The sequence below is a fragment of the Dasypus novemcinctus genome, chromosome 1, assembly GCF_030445035.2.
Source record: "Dasypus novemcinctus isolate mDasNov1 chromosome 1, mDasNov1.1.hap2, whole genome shotgun sequence".
Lineage (NCBI taxonomy): Eukaryota > Metazoa > Chordata > Mammalia > Cingulata > Dasypodidae > Dasypus > Dasypus novemcinctus.
This window is the reverse complement of record NC_080673.1, coordinates 168,490,512-168,514,691: the sequence shown is the minus strand read 5'-3', so window position 1 is coordinate 168,514,691 and position 24,180 is coordinate 168,490,512. Positions and strand designations below refer to the sequence as shown.

The 24,180-nt window shown below is 39.0% G+C and overlaps 1 protein-coding gene across 16 annotated transcripts in view; it reads left to right on the top strand.

Annotated features, from left to right (window-relative positions):
- Positions 1–24,180, top strand: part of TBC1D1 (TBC1 domain family member 1) — a 264,667-nt gene that overhangs the window by 195,693 nt on the left and 44,794 nt on the right. For all 16 annotated transcript variants that reach the window (XR_011649485.1, XR_009186413.2, XM_058299692.2 and 13 more), the window contains 2 exons: positions 15,813–15,998; positions 22,151–22,312. Coding sequence is in view for 14 of the 16 variants with exons in the window: in XM_058299692.2 (XP_058155675.1) it covers positions 15,813–15,998; positions 22,151–22,312 (348 nt within the window). In the remaining 2 variants the exon portion in view is untranslated. The remainder of the gene's footprint in view (positions 1–15,812; positions 15,999–22,150; positions 22,313–24,180) is intronic.

The following is a 24,180-nucleotide window of genomic DNA, read 5'->3' as shown; positions in this document are numbered from 1 at the left end:
AAGCTTACAGAAGTCCTATAAAACAGATTAAATCAGACCTGCATCTCTGAAATGGGGTGGGTCGAGGTGTTAGTTCAGAACTATATTTGTTCCATTCCCATCATTCCCCAGGTCCCCTTCCTGGGCTTTTAGAACCCACAGAGCTTCACCAGATCGTTTGAAAGTTGCCACTCCATAATGCAGCCACATAGCCTTTGTAGGTCTCATTTTGACCCTGATAACAACCCTTGTGCTATGGTCAGGGGAGATTGGATGGGTGAGGATGTTGGTTTCCTCTCCAGCATTCTTCTCACCTCTCTCAGTAGAAACTCAAGCAGAAGGGCCTCGAGATCCTGAGCATGCCATTCTCAGCAGTGTATGGCTATGGCTGTGGGAGTATCCTCGTTGTCTGAGGCAAGGGCTGAGGAGGAGGCTCGCTCAGTCTCCTGTAAACATACAAGCTGCTGCTCTGCAGATGATTCAGTAACATGCATTGAGAAATCATGCTTTTAGCTTCTAGTAATATATTTTCTCTTTGTGGTAGTTGGGTGACTCATTGGTCTATGCCTCTATGTTCAGATCTGGAACTTTTTTCTGGAAGGAAATTTAGTATTACTGTAACAGTGTGGGTAGTTGATCTGGGCCAGCAGGGCGGGGTTGCTTCTGAAGGTATTTCTTGAGAAAATGGTATTAATTTTGTTTCAAACAATTGCCTTTGTCAATGATAAAAACAAGATTTGGCTAGTGTTCAAAAAGCAAGGTAGATTTACATTTCTAAACTTTACTTAATGGTCAGGTACCCATAATATGGATGCTTAATTAATTTGAAATAATTTATTTTAAAGGCAACCCTGTTCACTAGTGTCACATAATGTGAAGCCACCAATTAGGGTAAATGTAGTACCTGCAGTAAATGGAGGAAAATATGCTGAATGCCTGGGACCAGGGGTTCTCAGATTTTAGTGTACATTCCAATTCCCCATTGCTTAAGCTCAGGTTGCTGGGCCCCACCCTGGAGTTTCTGATACGGTTGGTCTAGGTGGGGCCAAGATTTTGCTTTTCTAAACAAGCTCCTGGGTGATCCTGAGAACCGCTGCCATAGACTGAACCTGTCTACCGTGGCCCCATGTTTGTTTGGAGGGGGAGGTCAGGCATCTTGTCTTCTAAGCCCACACTGAGGTCCAAACTCTCCTTAAGTATTGTGAGATCAAAGATGTGGGCATGGAAATGTGAGAAACATGTCCTTCTTGGGGGCTGGTTTCTTCCACCTGGTGGCCCTGCTCCACTTCACCTGTGCTTTTATACCCAGCATCCTGAAGTTGCCAGGCCGCTGGTGACAGTGCGTAGGAGCATTGCTGCTGCCTCCCAAGTCTCTGTCTTGAAATAAAGGCAGGGGGCTTTAGTTCTCCTTGGTGCATGGGTGCCTGTGGAATGTGTTGAGTGAGTGAAAACTAGGATGGGGCACTGATCAGGAGACAGTAGCTTTGGAACTGAATCCGTGCCCTTTGGTAAATCCTTCCCCTCCTTAGGCCTGTATCCTACCCCCGGGAAAGTGGAGAGATGGGAGCAGCTGTTCTCAAAGGTCTCCTCTTCCCAGAGGCCCATGGCAGCCTCTCCTCTTCAGGGCTGTTGAATTTCAAAGTAGGATTGACCAGCAGCTCTAGTCACAGAGAATTGACAGTGTAAATGTTAAGTGGTGGATGGTCTGTCCCCACCCCCTCTGCCCCAAGATGGTTGCCTCATCTGCCCGTTGTTTCTGCCAGTTGTTTTTACTTGTTGTTTTGCTCGTTGTTCTTTAGGAAGCACTGGGAACTGAACCCAAGACCTCCCATGTGGGAGGTGGGTGCTCAACTGCTTGAGCCCTATTTGCTCCCTCTCACTTTAAAAAAAATCCATTAAGTGCTTTCAAGGATTATTCACTTAGTCCCACCAAGGAACTGAGGGGTGGTGGTCATTGTTGTGTGTGATTTAGGGGTGAGGAAACAGAGGCACAGAGAAGTCAAGGAGCTTGCTTATTTCCTGGTTAGTACATGGCAGAGCTGGGATTACAAGGTGACTTCTTCTTTCCCTTTTTCCTTTCAGTCCCATTGCCCTGAGGCATTGTGAATGCGACCTTCTGAGGGCAGGGTTCTAGTCATGGCCCCAGCAGTTAGCCCTGTATCCCATTAGGGATAAAAAATGATCCCTAGCTCACTGGGTGATCGTGAGGATAAAACACTTGTGTGCACATTGCCTGCCACATAGTAAGTGCCCAAAAGTGTGACTTTGTGCCTCTTTAGGACTCAGTTTTCTCATTTGTAGATAGAGGGAGGAGATTGAGCTCAGTCGTCTTCTCAGGTCCCTTTCCATGTTTCTCTGTTCCTGTGAGTGCTGATGATTTCCCCCCACAGTCCTGTTCATTCCTCATTCTTGAGGATTTGGGGATGGTGATGCCGGCTCTGCTTCAGATTAAGAGGGGGCTTAGATTTTATGGGGCAGATGAAAGGAGCTGTCTTGCTTGCGTTTATAGATACTCTTTGCTTTTTGGCATGAAGGTTGTTCATCATCATCATTTTGTTAATTGTCCTGGGCAAATCCAAGGAGCTGGAGAGGAGGTATTGGCCACAGCTCTGCTGAGATTCAGGGCTCAACCAGCATACGAACAGACTGAAGACTTAAGTCTCTGGGACATATATCTAATATGTTTAGTGATAATTATAGATTCAAATAAAAGAGGTAGAAGAATCACATGTAGGGAAATTATAAATAAGTCTAACTCTGGTACGTTGGGGAAATAGGTTGTCATATATTCCCCAAAATAAGGCCACTAACGAGGTGCTGATTTCATGGGGTTGTGTGCTTTGCCTTTAGTGTCCAGATGTCTCTAGAGTGCTTGGGAGCACCACTGTTAGGGGCTTTGTTTACTCTTGCAGTCACTGAGATCCTCCTGAGATGTGCATAAGTGTAACCTCTGGAACGACCTCCCGACGCACTTTGAAATCTCTTAACCATGAAGAGACCCCTTTGGTCAAGGTCTTTTTTCAGATGCATTGCTCGTTGTTGCATGGTAATAATCCCTCAGTGCCAGGGAGGCTTCTCCCTGGGAGTCATATCCAGTATGGACGGCAAGGGGGTAGAGAGTTTTTTATCTTCTGAATTTGATTTAGAGAGAGTCCATATTTGAATCACAAGAACGTTTTCAGGAAGTAACTCTTAAGCAATAGACATTATTATGCTAAGTTTAAGGGTAAGGTACTTAAGTACAAGCATTAATATCCGGGGCATGGTGTATTGGTCTGTTTTCTTTTTTTAGGCATTGCCTGTGTACTCTAGAGATTCTTGCCGCTCTACTGGAAAATGTAGCAGGACTTCCCAGGATAGGAATTTAATATTTTGTTTATTACTGTGTGGGTATCCACCAACTGAGATAACTCCTATGTCTTTGAGATTCATCCCTGTTGTTGAATGTGTCAATACTACATTCCTTTTTACAGCTTGTTGCGGTGCCGTCCAGCGGCTCTGCTCCCGAAGAGGTAAGGCCGAACAGAGCAAGACAACACACAGTAACTGCTCTGGAGACGCAGGCTGATGGCACAGTTCTGATTTATTGAGGAAGTGTAGTAGCTTTTATAGACCGTGAAGCAGCGTGCAAGCAGCTTACTGGCTATGCTAATTTAGCGAGGCTGATTGGTTCATGCGCTCTAGTTGCGGGGGGAAGGCAGATTTCCGAGGGACATGCCCTGGCGCCATCTTTCGGGTGGAACCCCAAAGGCCTTATAGTTAGAGGTTTTCCTACGTCTAACAGGGCGTCGGCGGCTTGCCCACAACAGCTAAGTAATATTCCATTGCATGTATATACCATATTTTGTTTTTCCATTCATCTCTTAAAGGATACTTGGGTTACTTCCAACTTTGGACAGTTGTGAGTAATATTGCATATTTTTTACATATATTAGTTCACGTTCTTGCTTTCAGTTTTTCTGAGTATGTTCCTAATAATGGGATTGCTTGATCATGTGGCAGTTCTATACTTAGCTTCCTGAGGAATTGCCAAACCCATCCTCCACAATGGCTACACCATTCTACATTCCCACCAGCAGTAGATGAATGTTCCTATTCCTCCACTTCCTCTTTAACACTTATAGGTTTCTATTGTTGTTGTTGTTGTTTAATAGCAGCTGGTCTAATAGGTGTTAAGATGATATCTCATTATTGTTTTGATTTGCATTTCCCTAATAGCTAGTGATGTTGAACATCTTTACATGTGCTTTTAAGCCATTTGTATTTCTTCTTTGGAAAAATATCTATTCAAATTTCTTGTCTATTTTTAAAATAGGTTGTTTGTGTTTATTTTTTGAGATATAAGGTTTCTTCTTATATGAAGAATACTAGGACCTTATCAGATAAGAGATTCCCAAATATTTTCTCCTATTGAGTAGACTACCTTTACACTTTCTTAACAAACTCCTTTGAAGTGCCAAAGTTTTTAATTTGAGGAAGTCCCATTTATCTAATTTTACTTTTGTTGCTTGCACTTCAGGTGTAATGTTTATGAAACTATTTCATACTATCAGATCTTGTATATGCTTCCCTACATTATCTTCTAGGAGCCTTATGGTCTTGGTGCTTATAGTCAGGTCTTTGATCCATCTTGAGTTAATTTTTGTATAGGGTATAAGATGGTGATCCTCTTTCATGCTTTTGGATATGGATATCCAGTTCTCCAATCACCATTTGTTGAAGAGACTCTTCTGTTCCAGGTGAGTGGGCTTGGTGGTCTTGTTGACTATTAGTTGACTGAATATGTGCAGGTCTTTATTTGAACTCTGGGTATCATTGGTCAGTTTGTCTGTCTTTGTGCCAATGCCATGCAGTTCTGACCACTATAGCTTTGTAGTATGCTCTAAAGTCAGGTAGTATGATTCCTCCAATTTTGTTTTTCTTTTTCAAGATGTTGTTGGCTATTCAGTGCCCCTTAACCTTCCAAATAAATTTGAAAATTGGCTTTTCCAGTTCAGTAAAAAATGCTTCTGGAACTTTTATTGAGCTTGCATTGAATCTGTAAATCAATTTGGTAGGATAAACATCTTAATGATATTTAGCCTTCCAGTCTATGAACATGGAATATTCCATTTATTTAGGTCTTCTCTGATTTCCTTTATCAATGTTGTATAGTTTTCTGTGTACAAATCCTTTACATTTAGTTAATTTTATTCCTAGATATTTTATTCTTTTTGCTATTGTAAATGCATTTTTTTCTTGATTTTCTCCTCAGATTGCTCACTATTAGTATACAAAAATACTATTGATTTTTGCATGTTGATCTTATATCCTACCATTTTACTGAACTCGTTTATCAGTTCTAGAAGTTTTGTTGTAGATTTTTCAGGATTCTTTCTATATAGTATCATGCCTTCTGCACATAGTGAAAATCTTTTCTTCTTCCTTTCCAGTTTGGATGTCTTTATTTCTTTTTCTTACCTAAGTGCTCAAGCAAGTACTTCTAATACAATGTTAAATAAGAGTGGTGGCAGTGGGCATCCTTGTCTTTTTCTAGATCTTAGAGGGAAAGCCTTTAGCCTTTCACTGTTGAGTACAATATTAGCTGTGGGTTTTCATATATGCCCTTTATCATGTTGAGGAAGTTTTCTTCTATTCCAGTCGTTTGATGTGTTTTTACCAAAAAAGGATGCTGTATTTTGTTGAATGCCTTTTCTGCATCAATAAAGATGATCATGTGATTTTTTTCCCTTGGATCTGTTAATGTGGTATATTACATTAACTGATTTTCTTATGTTGGACCATCCTTGCATACCTGGGATAAAACCCACGTGATCACGGTATATAATTCAGCTGATATGTTGTTGGATTTGGTTAACAAGTATTTTGTTGAGGATTTTTGCATCCAAGTTCATTAGAGATTGGTCTGTAGTTTTCTTTTCTTGTAGTGTCTTATGTGGCTTTGGTATTAGGGTAATGTTGGCATCATAGAATGGGTTAAGTAATATTCCCTCTTCCTCAGTTTTTTGGAAGCATTTGAGCAGGATTGGTATTAGTAGAATTCGCCTATGAAGCCATCGGGTTCTAGGTTTTTCTTGGTTGTGAGGTTTTTCATGACTGATTCAGTCTCATTACTTGTGATTAGTCTGTTGAGTTCTTTTTTCATTAGTGTAGGTTGCTGTTTGTAGAAATTAATCCATTTCATCTAAATTGTCCATCTTGTTTCGCACACAATTTTTCAAAGTAACCTCTTACGATTCTCTTTCTGTGGGGTCAGGCATATCCTTCCTCTCATTTCTGATTTTATTTATTTGCATCTTCTCTCTTTTTCTTTGTTAGTCTAGCTAAGAGTTTTTCAATTTTATCAGTCTTCTCAAAGAGCCAGCTTTGAGTTTTGTTAATTCTTTCCAGTGTTTTTTTAATTCTCAGTTTCATTTCATTTTTCATTATTTCCTTCCTTTTGTTTGCTTTGGGATTAGTTTGTTGTTCTTTTTCTAGTTCTTTCTGATTTGCAGTTAGGTCTTTGATTTTAAGTCTTCTTTTGTAATGTAGGCATTTAGGGTTATAAATTTCTCTCTCAGTACTGATTTAGCTGCATCCCATAAATTTTGATATGTTTTGTTCACATTTTCATTCACTTTTAGGTTGTTATTGATTTCCCTGGCAATTTCCTCCTTGACCCACTGATTGTTTAAAAGTGTGTTACTAAACTTCCATACATTTAGGCCTTTCCAGTTCCCTGTCCTTCTATTGATTTCCAGCTTCATTACATTGTGGTAAAAAAAAAGTGCTTTGTATAATTTCAGTCTTTTTAAATTCATTGAGACTTATTCTGTGACCTAGCATGGAGAATAATCCATGAACACTCAAGAATATATATCCTGCTGCTTTTGGATATAGAGATCTGTGTAAGTCCATTAGGTCTAGTTCCTCTAATATATTATTCAAAGTCTCTCTTTGTTTATTGAGCTTCTGTCAGGATGTTCTAATGGTGATAATGGTGTATTGAAGTCCTCTACTATAATTATAGAGGTGTCTGTTTCTCCCCTTAGTATTGCCAATATTTTCCTCAAGTATTTTGGGCCTCCTTGGTTAGGTGCATAAATATTTATGATCTTTTTTTTAGGTAGAGTACCCCTTTTATTAATATATAATGGCCTTCTTTATCTTTTACAACAGTGTTGCATTTAAAGTCTATTTTGTCCAATATTAGCGTAGCTATTCCTGCCCTTGTTTGGTTACTGTTTGTGTGTAAAGTCATTTTCTAACCATTAACTTGCAAGCTTTTTGTGTCCCTGGTCTAAGGTGAATTTCTTTTAAGCAGCATATAGATGGGCTCTATTTCCCTATCCATTCTGTCAATCTGTGTCTTTTAATTGGAGTGTTTAATCCATTAACATCAGTGTTATTACTGTAATGGCAGTGCTTACTTTAGCCAATTTTTCTTTAAGCTTAAACATGTCATGTTTCATTTTTATTGTCTTTTTATCCTTATAGCTACTCTTACCAGTAATCTTCCTTTCTACACTCTCCTCCAGCTCCCTCTCTCCTGTTTTTTACTTTCAACCGGCAAAGGTACTTTTAGTATTTCTTGAAGGGCAGGGCTCTTGTTGACAAATTCTCTCAATCTGTGAATATTTTGACCTCTCCCTCATTTTTGAATAAAAATTTTGCTGGATACAGAATTTTTGACTGGCATTTATATTCTTTCAGTACCTTAACTTTGTCGTACCAGTGCCTTCTCACTTCATAATTTCAGATGAGAAATCAGCACTTAATGTTATCAAGCTTTCCTTACATATGATGGATCTCTTTTCCCTTGCTGATTTCAGGAATCTGTCTTTGTCTTGAGCATTTCTTTTTTAAATTTTTAAAGGATTTATTTATTTTTCTCCCTCCTCTCCCCCTCCATTGTCTTCTCTCTGTCCATTTGCTGTGTGTTCTTCTGCGTCTGCTTATATTCTCATTAGGCGGCTCCAGGAGCCAATCCTAGGACATTCTGGAGTGGGAGAGAGGCGATCATTCTTTTGCACCACCACAGCTCCCTGTTCTGCTATGTCTCTTATTGTCTCTCCTCTCTGTCTCTTGTGTCATCTTGCTGCACCAGCTCTCCACATCGGCCAGCACTCCTGAGTGGGGCAGCATTCCTATGTGGGTCAGCTTGCCTTCACCAGGAGGCCCTGGGCATCGAACCCTGGACCTCCTATATGGTCAACAGGAGCCCAGCTGCTTGAGCCACATCAGTTTCCCTGTCTTGAGCTTTTGACAGTCTGATAAGTATGTGTCTTAGGTTAGGTCTGCTAGGATTTATTATGCTTGGAGTACACTATGCTTCTTGGACATGTGTACCCATGTCCCTCATAAGAGTTAGGAAGTTTTTGTCCATTATTTCCTCAAACAGTCCTTCTGCCCTCTTTACCTTCTCTTCTCCCTCTGGGAGGCCCATAATGTGTCTACTTGTACATTTTGTGTTGTCATTCAATTCCCTGAATCCCTGCTGAACTGTTTCCATTTTATTGTCTACCTGTTCTACCATCTGTGTGATTTCTGATGTCCCATCCTCAGTACCACTAATTCTTTCCTCTTTCTGTTCAAATATGCTGTTAATGTGTTTCTAGTATATTTTTAATTTCTTGCATTGTGTCTTTCGTCACTATAAGATCTATTATCTTTTTATGTACATTTACAATTTCTTCTGTATGTTCCCTTAGTGTCATCTTGATATCTTTTATCTCTTCCTTCATTTCATTGGGTTGATTAAGAATATTTGTTTGGATATCCTTGGTTAGTTGTCTCCTCCTGCTTTTTAGTTTGTTCATTAGACTGGACCGTGACTTCCATTTCCTAATATGGTTTGTAGTTTTTTGCTCCTCTACAGACATCTGTTTATCTTATTCAGTTTGTTAGTTTCTCTTTCTAGTCTGTGGTTTTATTTTTGTTTGGTTTTGTCTTAGGAGTCCTCTTTATCACTTGGTTCCACTTATTCTGTATCCTTATAGTTGCCCCTGTTCAACAGGAAAAAAATTAGATCCACAAAAAAGGAAAGAAAGAAGAGAAAAAAATTTTTGAAAAGGAAGAAAAAGAACAAAAAAAAGAAAAAAGAAATGAGAGGGAAAGTAGTAAATAGGAGTAAAAATTTTAAAAAGGTGAAGAAAAGAAACAGGAAAAAAATAAAAGTCCAGATAAGTGACAAGATAAGAAAGACAAATCAGGGAAAGGAAGAAAGAAAGGAAGAAAAAGTAGAGGGGGGAAAAAAGTGAAAGAAAAGAAATGGAAAGAGGAAAATAAGGTCAATGTCTTTTGTACAAAAGGTTTTAATTTTGATTAAGTCCTATTTGTGTATTTTTTCTTTTGTCGATCATGCTTTTGATGTAAAGTTTAAGAATCCATTGCCTGATACAAGGGCCTGAAAATATTCTCCTGTGCTTTCTTATAAGAGTTTTATAGTTTTAGCTCCTTTATTTAGGTCTTTAATCCATTTTGAGTTAACTTTTTTATGTAAGGTGACATAGGAGTCTACCTTCATATTTTTTGCATGTGGCTATCGAGTTTTCTCAGCACCATTTGTTCAAGAGACTATTCTTATTGAGTACACTGGTCAAAAATTAACTGGTCGTGTGTATATACGTTGAGATTTGAGGGACTATTTTTCATATATGCACTTCTAGCAACCTGCTTTGCATGTGGCAAGAACTTATATATTCTTTTTACCAAATGAATGTAATTTTTTGTTTTCCTATTAGGCTGTTATATAATACCAGTGTAGAAAATATGGGATACTCTTTTGCTTGTTTTTTACAAGTTACCCAAAGAAGTCAGTAGAGGATTTAGAGCAATCTTGGGTAGATGAATTCATTCATTCAGTGAATATTCATTGTGCATCTCTAGTTCCCAGGTACTGTCGTAGACCCTGGAGTACAGCAGTGAACACAGAAATCTCTGTCCTCCTGGCATTTACATTCTATTGTAGTAGAGATAGGTTGTTCATACTTTATTAATAGTTTGACAGCAGTCATAGAGGACTTCCTATTCATTTCTTAAATCTACATGATCAGGGGAGTGGATGTAGCTCAAGTGGTTGAGCACCTACTTCCCACATTCAAGGTTCCGGGTTTGATTCCTGGTACCTCCTAAAAACAAACAAACAACAAACAAATGAAAAAACCAACTTGGGGAGAGCCAATGAACCTCAGTGGTTGAGTGCCAGCTTCCCATATACAAGGTCATCCTGGGTTCATTCCCTGGCCCCAGCACCAAAAAAAAAAAATTTAAAAACAATACAGTCATTTTCCTGTTTGTTTTTTTTAGGAAATTTTCTTCAGCTTTTGGTAACAACAGATGCTGCAGATGTTTATCCCTATTGTTGTTAACTTTTCTCCAGAGTTCAATTTTCAGTTTCAATTCTTATTCCAAAAATCTATTCATGTTGTTAAACAGAGGTTTCAGATGAACTGGAATTTTAAAAATTTCTTTCTTTTGGCATGGGAGTTCAGGATTTTCAAGATGAATGGGGTTATGAAATGCTTTATCGGGCGATAATAGAAAAAACCAGAATACTGGAGACTAAGGGTCTATCTCTTCATTTTCTTTCAGGAGCACTTAATGTGATCTATAAAAGGAGGAAATCTTAATATTAGTGTTTTGTGAAAATGTTAAAAAAGGAGTCCTGGATTCCACATTTTATGAAGATAGACACTAGGCAAATATGAGACTATCTGCCTTTTTTTTTTCCTGCTCTATTGTAGCATTGATTCTTCTTGTAATAACGAAGCAATGTCACATTCTTCCCTGCACATTTATGTGCAGAGAAGAAAAAGAATGCAGCAGCACAGAATTGTTGGAGAATAATTTGGCATCTAACACATTGACACACCAGTGTAGATCATATTTATGACTCCACTGGGATGCCACAGTAGTGATTTAAACAGAGCCAGTTGTCTCTTAGGGCCTCTGAACTATGACTGGTTTTAAAATTCATATAGCCGATCGAGGGCTGTTGTTTCTGAAAGTCTACATAATTTAACTTAAGCATTCTACATCCTGCCATTACAGGAGATGTTGGAATAGTAAATTCTAATCCTAGACTCATGTGCTATCACAGTCCTTTGGTTTTGTGGCTTTGCAGACTTGAGAAATATGTCTGACGGGGCCTGTGGTCTCCACAGTTGGGGTGGTCAGAGATTGAATATAATTTCTCACATTTTGCACCAAGGAACTGGAACCCAAAAGGTGTATGTGTTCACAAAGAGGCACTGAAACAGCTGGCCTGGGAAGCAGAGCAGTGGCTGGTGTAGGCTCTACTGCCCTCAGTCCTGCATTTGTGTGTTGACCTGTGTGAAAACACTCTCTCAGCTTCATACAAATTAAGGACAGAAGCCTGATCCCCAGGGTGGTTCTGGAGAATATTCGAAACATCAGAGAGGCCTTTCTTAGAGCCTAGCACATTGCTTGGTGTGTATGTATACAAGACTCAGTAAATACAGGTATGATTGGCTTAGAAATGCTCGAAGTTAAAATAATGCACATATTTATTATTAGAACCAAGTTCTCAGAGAATAGTTGTCCAACATTTTAATTTTAGTATTCTCACCGACCACTCATCCTGTGTACATCAGTACATGTCTCACAAGGCAGCCCTCCCTCCCAACCATGCACACAAAAGAGAGGGCTGATTATGAAGCTATAGATTGCCCCAATTCTGGACCTTTTGGTATTGAAAATAGCTCACACAGACTGATTCAGCCAGGCCAAATTTAGAGCAAATAAGTATTTTAATGAGCTCCTTTTGTAAATTACTAAACCAATATGTAGCTCTGCTCCTTTTAATATGAACAAAAGATAATACTTGAGAAGTTTGTTACTGGTAAACTATGAAATCGGTAATTGTTACCACATAAAATAAATTTGGCTGAATATTTTTACCCTTCCCAGGGCTTAGGAGAGAAAAGTGATGAGTTTTTCCCTCAGTATCAGAGGTTCTCAAACAGGGATAATTTTGCCTTTTGTGCCCTGCCTCCCTGAGACTTTTGGCAGTATCTAGAGATAATTTGTGTTGTCACAATTGGGGAATGGGTTTCGTTCTGGCATCTAGTGGGTTGAGACCACAGATGTTGCTAAACATCCTACAATGCCCACCCGCCTACACACACAACAAAGACTTGGTCAAGCCCAAAATGTCAGTAGTGCTGAGGCTGAGAAACCCTGCTGTAAATGATTAGGTTTTTTGCTGACCTTAATAGGGGTCAGTTTTTAATTTAGTTAATTTAGAGATGAAATTAATACTAGTCCTATAACACGTCTTTGTGTTCTGGACTTGACCTTGGTACCCTGACCGAGGTTGGGACAAGCATTTGCCCCGTGTTGAAGGCCTGAATGTAGACCAGCTGAGACCAACAGTGCTTGAACTGTGAGGGACGGTGAAGAGCTGACCTAAGTAAATAGGGTTGCATGAGAGAATGAAGAGTGAAAACATGGTGTGCAGTGCTGCTCTGCATAGTGTGCATAAAGAGCCAGAGCTTGATAGAATTGCACACTCTCAGGCTCCCCTTATACGTCCTGACCCAAAATCCACATTTTAACAGGATCCCTGGTGTTGGTTGAAATTAGGCTTGCATTGGTATAAGCATTTTTAACTTGAGTAAAATACACCTTGGTTCAAATCTCTGGCTCTGGCTCTGACTCTTTCTGAGTGACCTTGGCCAAGTTACAAAACCTCCCTACACCTTAGTTATTGTGGCTGTAAAGTGGGGATAATAATAGGACCTATCTCATGAGGTTGTTTTGATAAACAAACTAATGTGTGTCATTTACTTCCTACATGATAAAAACTCAACAAATTGTAGGTACGATTGATGATAAGAAAAAGATGGCAAAAAGTAGAAAACATTAAGGAGGCAATTTATGCCTTAACCCTCATAGTAGTCACCACAAACAATTCTTGTATTCTTTACAGATCTAATTTCTGTGAATAAGAAAATATCAGAAGCTGGAGCATTATGAGCTTCTATATACTGTGGTCCTTGTCAGCGGCCAGTTGGCAGAGAGTAAATAGATGTGGGGACCACTGCCTAAACTAGAAATGTCCCATCAGCCCAGCCTGACTTCCACCTACTCTGTTCAGTACGGTCCAGAATTTGAAAGTCGTTGAGTAGGAATTTTGAAGGCACTGGGGAGTAGAAAGGCTGTGGTAAACAGGAAAGATGAGATTGGACAATGGAGACTTGGTGTGAGGGAAGCCCTTGTTTTATTAGGGTTAAAGAATGGGAAAGAACTTAGGTCAGTTCCACATAGTGCTCAGCTGGGCTCGTCCTGCTCAGCTGGGCTCATCCGTGGACAGGACTGGGCTTGCCCTGGGCTCTCTTTGTACACACATGAAAGAAAGTTAAAATGCTGCTCTGAATGCTGCTTCAATAGCCAAATCAGCCAGGACTTCCCATGAGAATTATTTTTTAGAAATGAAAGTCTTTGCAAACCAGTGGGAGTGTAGATACTTCCAATATGAGATAAAGCAGAATCATAGCCAGTGTCCAGCAGAGTTCCCACAACTAGGATAGAAAGAGAAAAAGAAAAAGAAAAAGGCTGAAATGGAAGACTTCAAACTGCAAAATAAGATTCAATAGGAATACTGACTAGCATTCTTCTAGCAAGGATGAATTTGAACTATAGTATGTTATGATTAGCCCTAAGTATACAGGTTTCTTAAGGGCTTGATTTGTTTCTGAGGTGCTTTGCAGGAGAACATTTCAATCTTTAATTTAAATCAGAATAAATCTGCATTCTTTTTAATATGTTTTTGATTATTAAAAATGTATATTGCCAAGAATTTAGAAAATATAGGAAATGCTAAGAACACCACCACCACCCTCAAACCCAGTACTTCATCTAGCTCTTCTTTTGCATCATCAATCCTTATCAAACACCTGCAGGCTTCTAAGAAATGTGCTGGGTGCTGGGTAAAATGTAGTGGACAAGGTGGCAAGGTTCTTGCTACCTTAAAGTTTATAGTTGAGTGGCTAAAACTTTGATATATTTCCTTCCAGTATTTTATTTCTGTGCATGCTTTATGAATATATAATAGCAAACTGTAAGAGCTAATATTATATTCTCACTATGTGTCAGGCCCTGTTCTAGGTGGGTTTTTTTTGGTGGTTGTTGTATGTATTATACACTAACGCAGTTCTTTTGATACCACTATAAGGAAGGTACTTTTATTTCCACTTGACAAATGGGGAAACCGAGGTATAAAGGAGTTAAGCAACTTGCTGATGATGACAAAATCAATAACTGGTAGCATCTTGATTAAAACCCAGGCAGCCCTGGCTCCAGAGCCTGCCCTATTAGTAACTAAATTATACTGCCTCTCACAATGTTTATAACATTGAAATCATAATGTATAAACAGTTTTGATTCCTGCTTTTTAATTTAGCATTACACATGAGCATTCTCCTGTAATGTCCTATAGATGTCTACTTATTTCTTACTTCCCCCTAAAAAGTATAGACTTGTTCTTTATTCATCTGTTTAATTGGATCTTAATGAAGTATGTATATATGGAAATGGGATATCATTTAAATGCTTACAGAAATCTTAAAGTCTTCTTATATAATGCTTATAATTTTTTTTTTTAATCCAGTAACTTTAGGGGGTATTAAGATGGAGAAGTTACCTTAGGAAATGAAACATTTTATCACTTGTATTTGATTTCATAGAGGAAAGATAAACCCAAGCTTTAGATAATGATAGTGACTAATCAGTGCTGATGAGTGTTCTGGAAATTTATCATAACATGAGATTAAGTTGGAGCTACGGACTGGAAGAGATTATAGAACATGGTTTGAAAAAGTCCTTTGTAGGACTTCGTATTGTGGGTGGTTGTGAGGCTCAAGTGACTTGTAAAGGACTCTTCACAGTATACATTAAGACCATGAGTTTATTTACAAAGGTTCAGTTTAGACAGAAGTTCTCAAGAAAGTGTTGTATTGTGTGAAGTCCACTCAGAGGGGAACTTTTCTGCTCTTAATAGCTAGTTTCATAGTGAATAGTTCGGATGTTCTCTGTGGGTGTCTGTAGGATATTTGGGAGTTATAACACTGCTCTATACCCACAACATAATTTTTGCAGTTTAGAAAGGTACAAATTCATAAGCTGTAAAGACATTTAAACTAAAAGACTTTTAAAAATTGATGATATAGGAAACATTTGCATCGTAGTGAGTGATATTTAGTGGAAGGCGAATGGGCTTCCAAGTGAGGCAGACATAGGTTGGAATCGCAACTCAACTACTTCTTTGTCTTATAACATTGGGGAGTCATTTGATCTCTTTGAGCCTTAGTTTCCTCATCAAGCAGCTAATGCATGCCCTCTGGGTTTGCTGACAAGATTAAATGAGTCTATAACATGCCTGGCCCAGTGCCCAGTACTTGGTAGAAGGCCCATTAATGGTTGCTGTTATTACACGCAGTTATATCTGTTTTCATCTTTCACAATACCTAGGCATATGATACAGTGGTTAAGAATGCATCCAGAAGCTGCACCACTGGAGTTCCAGTCCTGGCTCTGCTGCTTCCTAGCTGTGTGACATTGGGCAAATTATTTAAACTTCCTGTTTCTCAGTGTGCTTTTTCTTTATTAAAATAGTTCTTATGCCATAGGGTGGTTGTGAGTGTTAAATATATATAAAGCCAGTGCAGCCGCCTAGTACATGTTGAACGTTGTGTGCATGTTTGCTATTACTAACAATAAAATTACTCAGAAGAAGAAGAAAATACTTGGTGGAATTTGCTGTTTGGCTCCATGTTTGAGTATGAATTTTTACTTAAAAATGACCATTCTGAAATGTCCCTTTTCTTCTCCAGATTATTCAGAGCTGGGAGAGCTTCCCCCACGATCTCCTTTAGAACCAGTTTGTGAAGATGGACCCTTTGGCCCTGTACCAGAGGAAAAGAAAAGGACATCTCGTGAACTTCGAGAGTTATGGCAAAAGGCAATTCTACAACAGATACTGCTTCTCAGAATGGAGAAGGAAAATCAGAAGCTACAAGGTTTGATTGCCATTGTTGATACTGAATGACCCCTGGTGACCTTAATTTATCTTGGCTCTGAAATGAATCACATTAGACATAAGCATTTTTTGTCTTAAAAAAAATAAAAGGGAATAAAGTCAAGCATATATGTGCATGGTGAGTGTATGTGTTTATATTTATAAGCAGCTAAGAATCTTAAGTTTATTCCCTATTTGATTTTTTTTTTTTAAGATTTATTTCTCTCCCCTTCCCCCACCCCCACCCCAGTTGTCTGTTCTCTGTGTCTATTTGCTGCGTCATTGTCTTTGTCCTCCTCTGTTGTTGTCAACGGCACGGAAATCTGTGTTTCTTTTTGTTGCGTCATCTTGTTGTGTCAGCTCTCTGTGGGCAGCACCATTCCTGGGCAGGCTGCACTTTCTTTCACGCTGGATGGCTCTCCTTACCAGGCGCACTCCTTGCGCGTGGGGTTCCCCTATGCGAGGGACACCCCCACGTGGCACAGCACGGCACTCCTTGCGTGCATCAGCGCTGCACATGGGCCAGCTCCACACGGGTCATGGAGGCCCAGGGTTTGAACCGTGGACCTCCCATGTGGTAGATGGACATCCTAACCACTGGGCCAAGTCTGCCACCCCTATTTACTTTTTCAAATTACAGTTTCTGTAGATAAAATGATAATCTCACCAACCATATTACTTATTCCTATGTAGTCATTATTAGCCTAGTGTCTAGAAGTTCTGAGATACACCTTCAAATTAATCTCTAACCCTCTGAAAAGTATGTTGTTTTCTCTCTTCCTACTTTGTCTTCAGCCATATCTACACCTGGATGTTAACTATTAACTGATCCTGTCTAAATCATATACCTGTTCTATGTGTATATGTGTATTTTTTTTTAGGAGGTACCAAGGATTGAACCCAGGACCTTGTACATGGGAGGTAGGCGCTCAACCACTGAGCTACATATGGTCCCTCTGTGTATTTTTAGTGATTGCAGATAACCTGAAAAAAGTGGACTGAATTTCAATATTAGCTGAGCTCTATCTACCTGTACAGATATCAAAATAAAACAGGAATTTAAAACTTTAGATTTAATTCATATCCTATTTTCATACTGTCACTGAACCAATAAATACTGTTTTCAGGGCAGCTAAGAATCTTAAGTTTATGTACGCTATGTGATACAATGGGAAAGAACATGAGTCATGTATAGCAAGCTGCCTGGATATAAAGGAATGAGGACTGGGAAGTCTGAATGTACTTTTTCAAAGGGAAGGAGTGTGGGTAGTTCAGTCATACCTCCATTGCCCCAAAGCGGCTTTGGAATTAGGGTGCATTTCCTTTGAATACCCTCCTTGAGTGCAAATCTTCATTTTTAGTAATGATCTTGATGTTTGTATAGAGCTGAAAGTCATTCAGGTACCAAATGTGATGAATCAGGATCATAGTCAAAATGAGTATCATTTTTGGCCAAGAAGTGAAATATAAAGTAGGAAGATCCTTCTGCTATGAAAGTCCATAAGCCTTGGCCACTGGTGAAGGTGGTTAGCTCTCCAGCTTGTACCTCTGAAGCTGAGAGAGGCTGGTTATCCCATCCGGGTGCTAGGGAAGGTAACAACAGTGAGGGGAGTTTAGAGCAGGTGAGGGCTAAGCTTTCTTCCAACTTTGTTTTTCTACCGTTTTCTTGTGTGTCTCCAGGGATGATTCTACAAGGCAGAGATCTAAAAAAGTTTCGAGAGTGATAGTACCTCTGAGCTGCCATCAGCTAATTATTGGCTTTGATGCACAGCACTTATATTTATATGCATGTTGGGATTCTCATTGAAAAGCAAAAAGGCAGTTTTTTTCATCACGAAGGTCATAAACCTTAATGTTTATTCCGGCCAGTCTTGCAAATGACAGCCATATAAAATCAGGGTGTAGCTGTAAAATTGGAATGATCCTGGCTGGCTTCTCGGGAATGATGGATGGAGTCATGAGTGTAATTGATTAGGCGAGATCAGTATGCCACAAAGCAATGCGCATGCTACTGTTTGTAAATGATGACTAGACAGACTAAAATAAACAGGTGAGAGTTTCTTAAGTTTACCTGGGACAGCTTGCCAGGGGTTGCATTAAGTTTACTCTTGCCATCATCTTCCTACTGTGTCCTCATTTCAGCAGGCTGATTGGCAGTGTTCAGTTCTGTGTAGTCTTTTATTTTTATTGTTTGAATTCTTTTTTTCTCCTTAGCTCCATAAAGTTCAACATATGTTTATCTTTATGGTGAAAGCACAATAAATTTGCTAAACACTGTAGTCCATTTTATCAGTATATGCCTTACCTATATTGCCTGTGAAAAATAACCGGCAGTAAAAGCTTCATTAATTGCCAAAAATAGTAAGTTTAGCTGGTGTGGGATGGGGGTGGGACATTCTCATTTAATTCAGAAGTAAGATTTGGGAAGAACTAACCAGGGTGCTTTCTGTGTACTAAAGAGACAGCCATTCTATTGCCTTTTTTTTTTTTTTTTTTTTAATTGCTTCTTAAAGGAAGGTTGGACTGCAGTTGGAAGTGGCTCTTGAAATTTATCAAGGCTTCAAGCTGACTTTCTCGCTCTTTGGGAAAGAGAGTAACTTGTATGAGGAGGTTCCTCCTGTGTTTAAGCCTATTTCCTGGCTTTTGAATATACACAACACTTATTATTATTCTGAAAGTATTGCATCCTGGAAAGCACCAAACCACGTCATCTTAACTCATCTCCAATCCATTGTAGACACTTGGAAGTGGAAGCTGATTTCTCCAAAGTTAACCAGCTAATTTTCAGTGGTGTTGGTACTAACACACATCACTTCCCTTCCTAGTCAGAAGTCCTTTTGCTATACCCCTGTATAAGGCCATTTTTGCCCCTGCCATTAAATGAAGTTGTGAGAAGCTGATGAAGGATAACTGAGTATGATTCAATATAGATGTGGTTTTTAGTCACATTGACAAATTCATTTAACTCAGTATTTCATGCTTAACTGTGATTGAAATGTTTCAAATATTATAGCTACATAGTGATGTGATAACACATTGAATTGTAAAATGAAGGTATTTTAATTTTGAAAGTTTTTTTCCCTAATTAAATAATAAATCTTGGTTGTAAAAAAAAAAAAAATTAACTGTTGAGTGAAGTTTTTTCTAAAGGTTTGGCATCATTTAACTGCTGAGCTTACCAGCCTCTTAGCCTTCCCTTTCTAAGCTTTCAAGAGATGGTGGAAGTTAGTGAGAGTTTCTTCTCTAAAAGCTTTTGCTAATGGAACAGAATTGGGGGACAAGGGAGCAACAGCCCCCCCTACAAAGTGAACATAAATCAGACCTGAACATTAGTTATGAAGTCCAGATTAACTCATGCATCCACATTAAATGGTAATAAATGTTTTAAACAACTCTTCCACAAAGTTATATTTGATCTTATTTGGTTCTAACAAGTCCCCACAAACCCAGAAACAGCTTGGGCCTGTGAGATTTTACTTAATGTTTTAAACAATTTAGTCCTGAGCCTAAAATTCTTGCCTTGAAACCTTGAGTTTTGTTGCAGGTATGCACCATCTGCTTTTGTTGGTAAAACATGTTTGGAGGTCATTGATTTTAGACAGCAGTGTTTTCAGGATACTGGAATAGCAGGATGTTGCTTGGGCCAGCAGTGAAATACCCAGTTTAAACCTTCTCAGCTGAATCTTATTGGCAGCGATTTCTGGCCACGTAAAGTTCTGTTGACCTCAGTGCAAGCTCCTCATGTTGCTCTCTGGGCTGCGTGAGGATAGCCAGACATGCTCACAGCATTCACTGCCAGAGAAATGTGCACTGGCACCAAGAGTCCAGGGCCGTTTCCAGTCACTGTTCTGCAAAACTGGTTCTGAACCTGATTTACTGCAGGAGTTAGCTCAACTCTAATTTTATCTATTGTCTTTTCCTTACAGCCCCCAAAATCTGCATTTGACTTTTTTTTTTTAAATTGTGAATTCTGCAGACGTAGAAAATTGTTTTAACAGGGCCTTGAAGTTTTATTCTTCACAGTATGAGGAAAAAGAATAAAGATAGTAGGTGAAAAACCATAAAGGATAGGCAGGAGGCAGCACTGGACCTTGAGTCCTAAAACTTGAGTTTACTTACTAGCTGGTAAATAACCTGGGCAAATCACTTAATCTTTCTGAGCTTCACTTTCTATGTCTATGAAATTGAGAGATTGGACCAGGCAATCTCTGTAGCCCATTTCAGTGCTGCTATTTGATGAAATTGAAGTTGAAGATTGTAGTTTGGTCAGTTCTGTGTAGAATTCCATGAATCAGATTAATAGATCTTATCTTTGGGTAGCATTAGTTAGATTACCTGGATTAACATTTGTTTAATTCCTGAAACGGAGAAAGAAAATATTTTATTTCATGTGATCAGTGCTCAGTTTGTAAAACAGGATTGTGCACCTACCATTATTTGCCTTTTATTTCTGATAACTTGTAGAGCACGCGCTCATTAATTAGCAGACATTTTGCAAATGCTTAGTATATGTCATCTGATTTAATCCTCCCAAGAACAACCCAATGAAGTAGCTGTAATTCCCATTTTTAAAACTGGACGGGGGGAGCAGTAGTAGTTCAGTGGTTGAGTACCTGCTTCCCATGTATGAAGTCCTGGGTTTGATCCCCAGTACCTCCTAAAAACAAAACAAACAAACAAAAAACAACTCTCACTGGGGGGCAGATATAGCTCAGTAATGGAGTGCCTGCTTCCCATGTATGAGGTCCTGGGTTCAACCCCCAGTACCTGCTTTTTTTTTTTTTTTTTTTTTAAAAAGGAACTGTGATTCAGAAATCTAGTGATTAAGCATGAGGGCTTCATATCCTGCTTCCAGCACTTTCCACTAAAGTGTCCCTGGGAAAACTAATGACCAGCCTTCTCGTGAATGAAATGGGCACAGAGGGTAAGGAGGGGAGGGATGCAGTCTTGGGAAATGTGTGTACTGAAATATCAGTGTCTGTTGTCTGTAGGACTACATACACACCCTACAAATATTAAAGACATGATAAACTTAAGAACAACTTTTTGCCAATAAATTCAGCAACTTAGATGAAATGAAAAACTTCTTGAAAGATATTTATCAAAACTGAAATGAGAAAAGAAAATTATAATAGCCTTATATCTGTTTAAAAAAAAAAAAAGAAACTTGTCTTGAAAAGCATTTAAACACAAGAAAAATGCAAGACCCAGATAGCTTCACTGGACTCTTTCAAACATGTAAGGTCCCTAATCGTTACAGTCTAGTCCCAGTAAAAAAGTGTATTCATTTGACAACCACAGGCTGCACTGTGGGAGCAGGTAGTGAACTCTGCAGCCAGATGCCTGGATTCCAGTTCCAGCTTTGCCACCTCTTGCTGTGGGACCTTGCTAAAGTTATACCTCACTTTGTACCATCCCCACTCTCCTAGTAAATTTAAAGCCTGTACGTGAAATGTGATGCGAATGGATTTGAGGGCTGACAATATTACCCCAGTGTCTAAACAGGATTTAGTGCTTGTGGGGTAGAAGTGAGGATGTCAGTTTTAATTTTGAAAATTGTCCTTTACTTATTTTTTCCCCAGTTTGGTAATTTAGGTATAATTCTTTATTAATGTAGTTTAGGTTGAGTAGGAGTTGGACGGAAAAAATAACTATCTTCCTATTTGAAGAGATATCATATGAAAAGAGTAATTTCTTCTGTTCTGCTCCAGGAAACAGAATTAGGACCAATGGGTAGAAGTGACCTAAGGGATGATTTTGTCTCTCAGTAGAAAGGAATTATCCTCTGATGGTTTAGATTAAAAAATTTCCTTGCGTTCTAACCGTGCCAGACACTGAGAATTTTAACACCTGCCTCCTGACCTTGAGATGTTCCTGGTAGCAATGATGATGGAAAGAATTGGATAAATAAGGAATCTATTTTAGCGGAATAGCCAGCAGGACACACTGAGGGGGAAGGGATGAGAGAAATCAAGGATAACTTGTAGGATTTTAGCCATTTGCCAAGATAGGGAAATTAGGAGAAGAATTGGGGTGTGGCAGGAGCGGTGATTTTAATTTTGACATCTTAGTAGCAATAACAGGTAGGCAGCCGTATTGTGTAGTGGAAGGCACGTGGTGTTTACTTACGTGCTCTCAAATGGTCTGTTCCAGCCTCTGAAAACGACTTGCTGAACAAGCGCCTAAAGCTTGATTATGAAGAAATCACTCCTTGTCTTAAAGAAGTAACTGCAGTGTGGGAAAAGATGCTCAGCACTCCAGGAAGATCAAAAATTAAATTTGACATGGAAAAAATGCATTCTGCTGTTGGACAAGGTACGCTTTATTGGGAATCAGTCTAGCCAGCCTCATCCCTCATTTGTAAATGAGTAGAAACATGGGATAAAAAAGTTAAAAATGAGTGGCCATCTCCTTTTTATTGCTTAACTTGTACCTAAGCTATTTCCAGATACCTTAGTTAATTGGTTTGATTTTTCATCATTTTTCATGAGTCCTCATAGAAATTAAAATACCCTGAAGGCCAGGAAACAGGAAGGCGACAGAAAAACCCAGTAGCTTAATTGCCTACAAACTGCATAATGATGGATGGCATACCCAGAGTTAAGCAGTAAACCCAAAACTAATTATGTGGCTTCTCTTTGGGTCCTCTAGGCAAGCAGCATAGAGTGCAGAGCACATATTGCAGGTAGGTAGTTCCAGGTTTAGATCCCAGTTCTGCTATTTACTTTCCAAGGTGATCTTGGGCAAGTGACTTAACCTCTCTGAGCTCCGGTTTCTAGTACGTAAGATGTGGTGAGCTCAGTGCTTGTCTACCTCCTGGTTGTTGTGAGGAACAAATGAGCTGATACTCCAGAAATGCGCAGCATGAGTCTGGTATACTGTAAGGCCTTGGAGAGTGGACTGGATTAGTTGGGGTTTTTTTCCTTTTGTTTTGTTTTGTTCCTTTTTTAGTCTGGTCTGCTGACTGATGCCAGTCTGAACTGCTAGTGGTCCAAGATGATATAAATACAGAACTTAAGACTCAGTATTTAGAAATGTCTTCAGCAATTTAACAGATTGAGCCTGATGAAAAAATATGGGCTTGTATTTTGTTTTTCTACTAATTCATTTTTACTGTATTTTATTAAAAAGTGTCAGTCTACTATGGATTAGAAAATTTAAAAGCAGAAGAAAAAACTGGTCCTTTACCACGGACAGTTTGAGAAGTGCTCTTTTAGAGCTCAACTTCAATGATTATTAATGTTTAAGACTAACAGTGACTTGTTTTAAAATGTGTATTAGTGTCTCCTGATAAGACTGGAAGCCTTCTGAATTTAATCTAATTTTAGTGCTGCTGAGTTTTGGTTGATCTAGTCCTCAATAAACAGGTGTTTAGACTTGAAGGTGGCAAATATTTATAAATCTAATGTTTTTCTTAGCTGTACAGTGGAGGAACATTATATACTCATTGTTTATCTCTAAGAGAGAAAATGGAGTCGAGCTGTTTTTCTACTGTGGTCTATTAGGCATTATTTAATCTCTTCCTGAGTTTTGGCAGCATCAATCTTTTTTTTTTTTTTAAACAAATAAGTTTTATTGGTACATAACCAATAAAGCATAAATCCATCCAAAATGTACCATCAGTGGCATTCAGTGCAGTCACGTATTTGTGCATTCATCACTTCAGTCATCCCTAGAACAGTTTCACTATTTCAATAACAGTAACAATAAACCAAAAACAAATAAAACTCATCACCTCTCAGTCTCTCCATGCCTCCCTCACTGCACATAGCTGCGACTTCCTTCCTCTGGTATATTTGTATTTATATCTTGTAAAAACAGTCTTATGTAGGCAATATCACCCACGTTCATGTTTTACATGACGTTTTACTTCTGCTTCTTGAACTGTGCCTAAACAGTGCTAATCTGAGACCCCATTTCCACCTGGATCATGGTTGGTTAGGTTGTAAGTCAGCCAGCAGCTTTCGCTGTGTCCTTTGGCAGGTGCCCTGACCTTTGGAGCTCTCACATCCCCTCACTTGTAGAATGAGAAGCTTGGAGTTCTCTTCCAGGTCTAACCTTTTTCACCTTTCTAGGGGTTGCTGGAGGTTTTACCCTTACTGTAAAGGGCCCCAGATTGTGGTTATGAAAAGAGAAAGGAGAGAAGCATGAGTCAATACTTTCCTTTCTTGAGTTGACTAGAT